This window comes from Plectrocnemia conspersa, unplaced genomic scaffold (assembly GCF_051122295.1).
Source record: "Plectrocnemia conspersa isolate PC_06_02 unplaced genomic scaffold, ASM5112229v1 ptg000009l, whole genome shotgun sequence".
NCBI lineage: Eukaryota > Metazoa > Arthropoda > Insecta > Trichoptera > Polycentropodidae > Plectrocnemia > Plectrocnemia conspersa.
In genome coordinates, this window is record NW_028277173.1 from 4,642,831 (window position 1) to 4,654,881 (window position 12,051).

Consider the following 12,051-nt stretch of genomic DNA (forward strand, 5'->3'; position numbering starts at 1 on the left):
GAGATCCACTTCAGAGGACCCCCAAATTTTTTTTTCGCTGACGTATACCCTTTGCAGGTTATCATAGACCCCTGGGGGTCGATATAGACCACTTTGGGAATCACTGGTCTAGGTCATTATGAATCGGGGTGGATTTATTATTTCTTTGTGATTTTTTCGTAATTATTTGGATTTATCCACTTTGATTGGTTTGCTCCACGATAGAAACCCTCCTCCTTTATCCGGGAATGGGACCGGCAAGAGTGCAACATATCTACACTCCAGGCGGAATATGTAATATATATTACACACACACACACACACACACACACACACACATATATATATATATATATATACAATAAATAATAAACTTTTCGACCATCGTGACGCATTGGGGTAACCTGTTAAGTCACGATGGTATTAATTTAATGTAAATATATAAACATATTACAAATAAATTATAAAATAATAGAACAAGTAAAATAAAATGATTCTACGACAAGGAATCGTTTTTGTTATTATTATTATTATTTAATATTTACTAAGAGTTATTATTGATATTTTTGTAATTATATCTTATTTATATTTATTAGTAAGTATTTAATAGTAATTATTATTATTATTATTTAATTATTACAAACAATAAAAACCAATCACAAAAACAGTTGACAATATTAAAACAGTCGAAATAACGTATAAATATATTCACAAGTATTTACAAATCACAATTATCATTGAAATATTGATGACATAATTTAATTTCGATTCATAAATTAAAGTATAAAAAAACGAATTTCCGCGATGCGTTTGAAAAGTGGCCTAAAGAAGCACGATCGAAACCGCGCGCGAAATACAAACGACTAAAATTAAGGCGTGACTTTATAATTATATATACCACTGTTTCATCGCAAATTCTATAAATAAAATCACTGAAATCGTTTACTAGGAACTCAAACTGATTTTTAAAACATATATTGCCAACTTTTACCTTTCCGTTTCTTTAAAAAACGAAGGTTTTAACGAGCGCATGATATCATGCGCATGGCGTTAGACGGTAGATTTACTTGCGCATGATATCATGCGCTTGGCGTTGTAAGGAATAATATGTTTTCTTTCTCAATTGCCCTACATACTTGAGTAATACGTTCTCCACTGGGATCACATTCTTCCATGATATTAAAAAAATGAAGGCTTTATTCATATTTTGGATTGTCAACGTCTTTTCGATTTTATCAGCTTCTTCTTCCTCACTTTCATTGTGTATTTCAGAAACCTTGCATTATTGACTATTTTATTTCAGCCCACGAGTCTCCAATATTGTTTATTGCGTAAAAAAGTAAAATAATAATTATTGTAAATAAATAGCAAATTAAAATGGTGACAATTATGAAGCAATAAAAAATCTAGACGACTGTTTAGCATAATAGGGGTTATTTTGAGTTATTGGGAAGTTTTTAAGTCCCTGTTTCTTTCGGTATTACCCTTCACACATTAGACAAGGCCAAAGCGACGACGGTTAAGAGCCGAGACAAAGAGTTTGCACTGGTCGGATTTCGCGGCGTTAAGACCCCGGCGACTGCCGGGTCTGCAGGTGGCGGCATGGCGGGGCCGGGCGCGGGCGCGGGCTCCGAGACCCCGGCGCCGCTGGTGCACTTCCCGCACGTCGCAGCCTGGCTGCTGGCGGCCGACGGCGAGTGGCGATGCGAGGCGCAGCAGGCGCAGGTCTCGCTGTGGCTCGAGCCGGCGGGGCTTCGAGCGCGGATAGACGCCGGGGGCCGCAGGCTGGTTGAGTTGGCCATGGGGCCCAATTCGGAGTGCTGCCGCCTCCCGAGGGCTTTCATCGTCACCCAGGACGACAGAGCGTGGTCGATCAGGTTCTTTTTTTTTTCATTATCCTCATCGCACTTTTGGACGCTTTTTCAATCGTGCCCTTTGCAATGGTACTATGACCTTTCAACTCTGAGCGGCGATCGAAATTATTTCAAATTAATTATCATATCGCGATTTTTTAATTTGAATAACCTGCACGAGAGAGAGGGAGATAACGATATATACCAATTATCTATTATTTAATATATGCCATTCGCATCGATGACCTTCCATTATTCTTGATTCCTCTCTTGAAGTTTCCTCAGTTTGAATAACAGCAGCTTGTTAAACATAATACCGACGAGTTTTTCTCGATCATCCCAAGCAAATATTGATAATAAATATTTGTTATACTTCTGAAACAAATTTTATTACACTTGGCTGACATAAATAATAATAACTATATAAAGTGGAAAAGCAAAATATATGAAAAAATTATACAGAATACAACACAAACATATCAAATTTAAATTTAGTTATTATAATAAGTTCAGTATAATAAAAAATAAACTAAGTTAGTGAGTTTACTCGGTCATATCGTAAATCAAAGTCAATACTAAAAAGTGCGAGTTAATTCATCCATAAAGAAATCGGATCATGTATTTTTGGTGTATATTTGCTCATGGGGATTAAGCGGTTAATAAAGAAAAAACTTTGCTGAAAAATATTTTACTTAACATTGCTACTTTTTTTTAGAAAATTTATATTTTTTGTGTATTTGGCATCAAGCATTTCCCTTTGCCGCAATTACAATAGGCAATTAACCCTTTGAATGGTATTGCCATGCATATCCAGTATTCAATATTTCACTGTTTTCAAGTACCCCAAATAGTTTCGTTATATTTATACAACATTTTTTTAAATTTCATCCAATGTAAATTATTTTTATAGAAAATAATATTAATAAATTAGAGAATACGAAATAAATTAATATTACAAAAAATATTTTATATTCATTTTATAAAAAATATTGAAAACCTCTGAACTGATAAAAAAAAATCACAAAAGCCGAATATTACATAAAAAATATGTAAAATAAATTAGCGAACTTTAATGTTAGAAAAGTGTTAAAATAAATTATTATAACATACTAATAAAAAAAAGTAGTAAAATAAATTAAAGCCATAAAACGTTGAGAATCACATTTTTTTAAATAATTTACTTTAAATATGTATAAATTAACTCACTACTCCATGGGTAAATTGATTTTTTTGCACTAATTGATTAAATAAATTAATATTGGTAAAATCCGAGAAAAAAAATTACGAACTTCATCCAATTTTTTTTCGATACTCGAATAGTTGTAAACTTCGAATAATCAGAAGACTTTTTTATATCAGTCTATGGGTTCAGTCATTTTCTGTACTTCATTTTCAAATTCATGTGAGTGAAAAATCCTTGATAATAAAGTTAGTTTGTTGCAAATGATATTTTTAGCAGATCTGCCTTGTTCTAAATGTCGATGCATGCTTTATCTATCATGAATAGTTCACAAAGTACATCTGGCGGCATCCTACGTAAGCGAACGTGAAGCGGCGCAATGCAATAATAAAAAGTCGCTGTTGCTTAAAGTGTCCTACGTGACTCTCGTGAGACACTTCGAGCAACAGCGCCTCGAGTTCACTTACGTAGGACGCTGTGTCTGCCAATCATTTTTGGTATTATTTGTTTTTTGGAATTGATGGTTTGTCAATAAGTTTACATCGTTGGAAATGTGTGAAGTTGCTTAATTATGTTTTAATTGTATGTCAGGTTTATAGAATCAATATATTTGTAAATTCAATTTTGAAATTATTGAAACTGCCCTCATTTATGAAACTTTCCTATTGCTTAATTCTTTTAATGCCAGAGGGCCGAAAAATTAGTCCACACTACTTAGGCAAAAACTTCAACAGACCGATTTTTCGGCCCTGTACTTTTAAAAACAAATATTTTCGGTCATATATAAACTTCTTCAGTGTAAAAGAAATACATTTTATCTTTCCTAATATTTTTTGTATGACAAATCAAGTAGCCGTTGGGCATTTTTTTTTTGCAATGGGATGCCAGATGAAGCAAACAATAGCAGGGATCTCAGAGATATATATATCTTTTACCAATTTACGAATTTTAGTCCCCATTTATATATTTTACCCAAAACATATGTTACATATTTTTACAAATTATATTCTCGCCAGTAGTAGTATAATCTTATTTCCTTAAATTATAACCACCAACGTTTTATTTTGTATTCTTATTTTTTTTTATCAAATTGTAAACATAAAAGTGGTTCTAAACCAGTAACATATATTGTATATATAAAATTAGTATGTTTGTAAAATTATTTATATTGAAAAAAAAACGATTTCATATTAAAAGTGTTTTGCAAAATTTATGCGAATTTAAAAGAAAAAATCTGTTTCTTTGTAAAATGATAAAACTACTATTTTTTCTTTCATCAACTAACGATAGAATATACTAGATAATATGACTAAATTTTCTGAATAAATAAAATGTGTTAAGAGATGTTATATATGGGGTTGTCTCATAAGTCTTGTTTTTTTTCATAAGTTAACGATAATTTCACTATTATTTAGTGTTTGTTAACAGTAGTCATATCAATGATGCTATTTAGTAACAGGATATTTTTTGTTCTGATATTTCCAAACCTAAATCAATAATGGCAGTCAAGATAAAATAATCTCAGTGAAGCTATATTATGTTTCATGAGTTTCAATTCGGTCATAATGCAGCAATAGCGGTCAAAAACACTTGAAATGCAACGGGTAGGGATACCATTAAATTTTGAAAGTATTAAATATGTTTCTAAAAATTTCGTTCCGGGAATTTTACCAATAAATATCTACGTAAGAGCGGGTAGTCCTTAGGGGTTGTTAGTGACGATACAGAAACTAACACAAAAGCTCACATGTCGCCTACATCAGTTCACATTTAAAATGTTAGGAAAGATGTTAATTTGCAGAATATGGGTATTTCGTGTTTGTCCGATTGTCCGAGAAAAACCTCACGCAGTGAATCTCAATATGCAAATAATTAACGATTCTAGAGCAGTAAGATTATTTTTGAGTCGAATTGTTACGGAAGATGATAGGGCATAATTCATTATGAGTTATTGAATTATATGCAAATAATTACGAAAGACTATGTTTAGCTAATTCGTTTAAAAGCTAGCTACTCAGATCATAAAAAAGACCTTCCATTATGAATTGAAATAAAATAATTTTACACCAAAACAGCGCTCGCCTTTATGTATCCATGACGATAATAGAAAAAAATCAATGGATTTTCTTGAGAACTCCTTTCTCATCCAACTTATTCTTCAGACATTGTTCCAAAAAAATATCGTCTATTTTGATCCCTGAAAAAAAATTTTTTCCCATAAACGACATTAACGAATTTATTGCTTCTAAAAATACATTATTTTTCAATAAACATTTTTATTTTCAGGTTTAACAGCGAAGTCGATGCTAGAGCTTTCCATCGGGCCGTTGCGGCGGCGCGGGACGGCAGAGGCGACTCTGCGTTTTCAGCGCGCACTGATGATTCTTCAGCAGCGCAGTACTTCCAGTTTTACGGCTATCTGAGTCAGCAGCAAAACATGATGCAGGATTACGTCCGCACTGGTACTTATCAACGCGCTATTCTAGACAACGCTGTTGATTTTCGCGATAAAGTTGTCTTGGACGTGGGCGCCGGATCGGGCATTTTGTCGTTCTTTGCCGCTCAAGCCGGAGCAGCTAGAGTTTATGCCGTAGAAGCCAGCAACATGGCTAGACACGCGAGAGCGCTCGTCGACGCCAATCGGCTGCAAGATCGCATAAGAGTCATTGCTGGTAAAATTGAAGAGATCGAACTGCCCGAACCGGTGGACGTGATCGTGAGCGAGCCTATGGGTTATATGTTATACAACGAACGCATGCTCGAGACTTATTTGCATGCCAAAAAGTGGCTTCGGCCCGGCGGTAAGATGTTCCCGTCCCGCGGCGATTTACATGTAGCTCCTTTCACCGATGACGCTTTATACATGGAGCAGTACAACAAAGCCAACTTTTGGTATCAGACGTGTTTCCACGGTGTCGATTTGAGTGCTTTGAGAGCGGCTGCGACACGTGAATATTTCCGACAGCCGATCGTCGACACGTTCGATGTGCGCATTTGTATGGCTAAATCAGTGCGGCACGTAGTCGATTTTCTAGAGGCCAGCGAAACGGACTTGCACCGTATCGAGGTACCTTTTCGTTTCCGAGCACTACAATCGGCGACCTGTCACGGCCTAGCGTTTTGGTTCGACGTAGCATTCGCCGGAAGCGCTCAATGCATTTGGTTATCGACTGCACCGACCGAGCCGCTCACGCATTGGTATCAAGTCCGATGCTTGCTCGAGTCGCCCATATTCGCCAAACAGGGCCAAATCTTAGCCGGGCGAGTTCTTCTCGCAGCCAACGAACGCCAGAGCTACGACGTAACAATGGAGGTCTCCTTGGAAGGCACCAACGAGCGCTCCACGAACACGCTCGATTTGAAAAACCCATACTTTAGATACACTGGAGCTCCGGCGGCGCCGCCCCCCGGTGCGAGCGCGGCTTCTCCGAGCGAAGCTTATTGGAGCGCGCTTGAGAATCAGACGCCGCAACTCGTCGACGCCGGTTATGCTATTTGTCCCGATCAGCGTGTCTATGAACAACAGTATCCCCAACTCAATCCGAACACGGTCAAGTCGGTCATGCTGCAGGATGATTTTGTCAAGCGGATCGGCGTCGGCCAGAACGGCGATGTCTGAATTTCTTTTAGTATCTCATAGTGTACGCGTAGATATGTGTCGTCTTAGATAGATTCACATCGCAGAGATGTATCTTTGGCAATAAACGCGAAGGTCTCCTTCGACGTATAGTAGTGCTTACAAGTCTCGGAGCGTTTGATGCGGTTACTCATTATTTGAATAGCTTTACCTTTTTCACAATATTCCAAGCCTTCCAAAATTGTTGAATATTATCTTTTCAAATAATGATTATTTTCTAAGAATCAAGTGTCAGTTACGGGATTGCTCGTGAAAAGCTATTATTTTACTCATGTTCGTTTTGTACAAGGGATATTAAATAATTATACAATCATCAAATTTATTTTATTTATCGTTGTTATTAATTTAATTTTTTTTAATTTACAATTTGTTACCTAAATTGAATTAAAAATTCATTAAAATTTAGAGGTTATTTTTATTGTCAATTTTTTTAATATACATTGATAATAGTAATAATACCTCAACATATAAAATATTATAGATGAATAATATAATCTCAAAAAAATAGGAAGGCTTGGAACATTGATTTAATGGGCAAAATAACTATTTATTATTAATCATACTACTTCCCTAACAAATATAAGGTCCCAATGAAGCCCATCTCTAGTCTAACGAGCATCTTCCAAATGTAGAATAATAAATTCTATCTTGGTCCCAAGGTCCACAAAAAGCTCAACAGTGATCATTCCATTTCTTGACCCGACTTATATTAACGATAACATAACTGTATCGAGCGTTCTAAGAAATAAGCACAACTGTATATATTTTTTGTACGCTGTAAGTATATACTATAATGGAAAAAATACTCATACGCGCAGAGTATCTGCGAAAAGAACGCCGGTTGTGAAATTATTTTTTTATATTTTAACAGCTCGACGCGACCCCCTCTTCCATTTTTGCCAGTTTTAATTTCTCTGTGTCGTAATCTCCGTAAAGTGCGAAGCGTCGAGCCGTACTCTGAAACGAATACTTTAAGATGCGTAGTGTTTTATTTCATTAATGTGTCGATATACATACATACGCTCGTAGATAAGTTTTGCCTAACGACGAACAGTTTTAGTAGATAGGTTTTCAGTTTTTATGAATTAATAAGATACACGGACGCGATAAGCATGAATTTTTTTATAATATATCGGTCTTAATATATATATTATATAAAGGAGAGTCCGTTCCGTAATCGTAATTATTATCTTAATAAACGAGCCTTCGGAAGCGCTTATTGTGAAATTTTCAAGTGTTTGATGTAATTTTTGTGTGTATATATATGTCGCGTACTTTTAAGATAGGTATTATTTTTTTAAGACTCGCAGCAATACTTTTACGATAACCGAGATCTGTTAACTATCTATACGTCCGTATTACTATTATGTTCATGTACTTTTTTAATTTTCCCAATTCGTATTAGTAATGGTATTTTTAAATAAAACAGAATGGATTTATTTTTTATGTTTACATTTTGTACTCGTGCTTGTCGATTATATACATCTGTCAACTTTACATATTATATATTATTAAATGTATACTTATGTATTACGTTAGTGTTAACGAGTAACGGCGGCGTCTGCGGGACGTGCGACATTGCCGGTCTCCGTTCGCGCGCTGTGTAGTATTTTTTTAACATACGTATATTACTATATTATGATACATTATATTGTAAAAGGCGGAGAGATTGTGAAGTCTCCTTTTTGACATGAGAAAGTGGATACGCTTCTTTCTTCTCATAATATTTATGATGAGGAAACTAAATCGACAGCTTTTATAGTTAACGACAATTACGAAGATAGAAGTTGTGTTTTAGAATTGAGCTACACTTTTGGTGGTTATTTATCAAATAAACTGAATGCGAATTTTAATATTTTTATTTCATTTATCCTTGAGTATGTATATCGTTTCCCTTCCCAGCGTCCCGGATTAATCGATATTTGGGGAAAATTATTTTTTTCTTCCATTTTTAGTTTTTGTGTATTATATATAATAAATTGTAATCAAATTAAATGCTTTAAACGTATATCTAAGTAGCAATAGTGACTAAAAAACATTATTTCAACTGTAGACTCAGTAAATCAATACTTGCAATCAAAGGTCATTCAATTCTCCTCCAGACAATGTAGAGTACAACGACCTTGCAATCATAAAATGGCCTCCAAATTCGCACAGTCATAAATGGCATGTGAACTGCTTTCATATAAAACGACCTGTTCATTGCCTTAATTATGATTAATGACAATTCCAGTGTAGAAGCATAGTTATTTTTTATTTAGTGTAATATTTTCATTTTTTTATATGGTACTATATCGTTGGTTTAATCTTGAAAAGTACAATGCATATGTAACAATTCCACATTAATGAGGCTTAAACATATTTTGAATGCAAGTACATAGTAACGAGTTTTACCTTTCAACATATGATAATTAAGTTCGCAATTAAGAAAATTTGTTACATAATATGAAATATATCGTTGCTTTGATGCGAGTAATGAAATATATCGTTGCTTTGATGCGAGTAATCATTGAAAATAGTGTTTTTAAAAAAGGAGACTTGTATTCCTCATTACAATAATGACTTGTATGAATTGTAAAAAAATATAAAGATACTAGAACAGTTTTGTTAGTTATTGACTGCAAAAAAAACATATTTTCAACAAACAATATATTATCATAAAATGACTGAATTTTTTTCTTAATTTATGTTAATATTTTTTCTTGTGGATGTAATATTATGTAGCATAATTTTAGAATATTTTTTTATATTTAATTAACAACATTAATGTCTTGTCTCTTTGTTTATTTATCTAAACTGCCAATCGAAATTTTTAGCTTAGCTTTGAAACAATGTTTTCTAATTGTTTCAATAAAAATTTAAAGCCTTTTGGCTGTCAATAGTGTATCCTTTTTTATCTGAGGTACTTTACAGTAATACTTATTGACTCTAAAGTCTTCAATACCCCTTCAGCAATAATTAAACACTCCGTTCCACAAATCACTCAAATTCAAGCCACTTGTTGACTAATTCGTAAAAAGCAATCTAGCGTCGCCTCCATTATGTTCCATCTGGTTTTCACGTCTAAAATTAGGTTCAATTGTATTTTTCCAATTCAAATACATTCTTTTCTAAAAAGTCATTTGCTACGGGAGAATATTTAAAAGTATTTACAATTTTTTTAATGCCGTTCATAGTTTCTTCGATTGTTGTGTATTAATGTAGTTTTTAGATTACCGAAGTAAATATAAGGCCAATTATAGATTTATGGGAATTCAAATACTTCTGCCCTCTATTAAAAGTTTTCAAAACTGCATGCATATTTTCAAACATCTAGCACAGACCCACCCTTTTTATGCAGTGGTTTAAAAAAAGTTTCAGTAATTTTTTTGAGAAATGAAAGTGTTTGATTGGCATTTGTTTTAGAGAAATTCTCGAGTTATAATTCATAAAATACTGGAATGAACCTGACGTACTGCAATCATTTTAATGTTCAGCTCTTACTTTGATCAGAAATGCTGTTAAATCAGCACAATTAGTTATTTGCAGTCGCTTTTTTAGTTAGCAGATTTGTGACCGCACTAAATACGACGAAGAAAATATAATTAAAAACTTTTGTACATTAGTCTACAATCCTTGATGTAATGTAGGTATCTGCTTTTGTAGCCAGAACTGCTGATCTAAGCTGAGCCATTACTAATCAATGTGTTTCTTTCAGGGCTGTGGAGTCGTGAGTCGGAGTTGGAGTCGTGGAGTCGTGGTATTTTGGCCGGAGTTGGAGTCGGAGTCGTGAAAAATGAGCGACCCCGAACATTTTTTATGTAAACTGCATTTTTTTAAATTATGAAATTTTAATTGCTTAATAATGAATGTGTATAGCGTATGAATATTAAACGTGTAGAAGAACACCAAAACTACCAGATGAAATGAAACTTTTTTGAGTCGGAGTCGGAGTAGAGTCGTGTTGTTGGTAAATATCGGAATCGGAGTCGGAGTCGTGATTTTTTTTAACGACTCCAAAGCCCTGGTTTCTTTGCTTTAAATTCCCTTCTTTTTGACATAATTGTAACAGTAAAATGACATTCATGGACTTTCAAATACTTTTCAGTCTGAATTCTACATATTTGTTATAGTAAAGTTGATCCCCCAATAACACGTTGGGTGCGTGTAGTTGGGGAACTATAAAATACTAATACCATTTTTTGCAATATGTACATGTGGTGAGATATCATCCCTTTGGCTCGCTCACAGATAAAGTAACAGGCATCGAAATAGCACATCCACAATTTACCGTGTTATTGGGGGGTCTGCTGTATATTTATTATGTATATTATACGTGGTATAGTAAAAATAATCTGAATCAGTAATATATACCTTTTTCAAATTTTTTCCTTATTTATTTACCATTTTACTAATCAATTCATTCGAAAAATAGTTGAAAAATACGCTAATATCTCAGAATCATTTTTAGACACAATAATAATAATAAAGTAATATATTCTTCACTTTTATTTTTTCACTAAATATATGTCAGAAGAATATTCAGAATTAAAAAAAACATATAGCATCACAGCTATTGAAAATATCGTTAATAATAAAAAATGATAAGTATGTACATTTATATATTACTATGTATGGTAAAGTTAAAATCATTTAATTTTACTAGCACCTGCCAGATAAATGATATTTTTACAGATAAAAATAGGTATTTATTTAGGTTTTATTATGGCCAAAACTTGATGGCACTCTGGTAACACTGGCGTGACGGACACACTTTCTCTGGGCGACTCGGCGGGCTCGCACGGCCGGTGCGCACCATCCACTCATTTACTCATATAAATAAAATGTAACTTCAAATCTTAAATAAAATACTACTGCAGCGGCACAATCTGTGTCTAATTGCCACCCGTTACATCCGGTCGCCAAAATATTTACCAGTGAAAATATTTTCCGATATGATTTCACAGAAATTACATATTTAAAAAAATATTTTCAGGATATATTTTCTTTGAGGAATAACCCGATAATTTCAGGTTTAGAATCAGGGATGTCATTTAAGCTTTTTTTAATATTTTTATTTCATAGTATTTTATTAAGTAAGATGCATTTTTCTGACCAAATTCAATGGGATGCAAATGTCTTTGTTTCTAGACGCCAATTTTACAATTGTAATAAAAGTTTTAAAAAATTGAGATAATATCCAGGATTATGGTCATTGGTAATAAAATAAATACTTTGAAAGTCAAAAGTAAGCTGGATCAAGACTTTCTTATGATCAAATAAAATGGCCATGAGTTATAGCAAAGGTTCGTTCCGAAAGATCATAAGAGAGATATTCATATCGGATTGGAATGAAGCACATGTTGAAAAGATGTGTAGATTGGATTAAAATGGAATAAGGCAATATAATAAAATAGAAAATA

General features: G+C 33.7%; 1 protein-coding gene across 1 annotated transcript; it reads left to right on the forward strand.

Moving 5' to 3' along the window:
- Positions 1–1,542: 1,542 nt before the first annotated feature.
- Positions 1,543–8,502, forward strand: Art4 (arginine methyltransferase 4). Its single transcript, XM_088193157.1, has 2 exons — positions 1,543–1,856; positions 5,299–8,502. The coding sequence occupies exons 1-2, from the start codon at positions 1,582–1,584 to the stop codon at positions 6,629–6,631; spliced, it is 1,608 nt and encodes a 535-aa protein (XP_088049283.1). The 5' UTR covers positions 1,543–1,581; the 3' UTR covers positions 6,632–8,502.
- The last annotated feature ends 3,549 nt before the right edge of the window (positions 8,503–12,051 follow it).

Coding starts and splice junctions, on each gene's coding strand:
- Art4 (XM_088193157.1), top strand. CDS start 1,582: ATGGCGGGGCCGGGCGCGGGCGCGGGCTCCGAGACCCCGGCGCCGCTG. Junction 1,857..5,298: donor GACAGAGCGTGGTCGATCAG/GTTCTTTTTTTT, acceptor TTTTATTTTCAG/GTTTAACAGCGAAGTCGATG.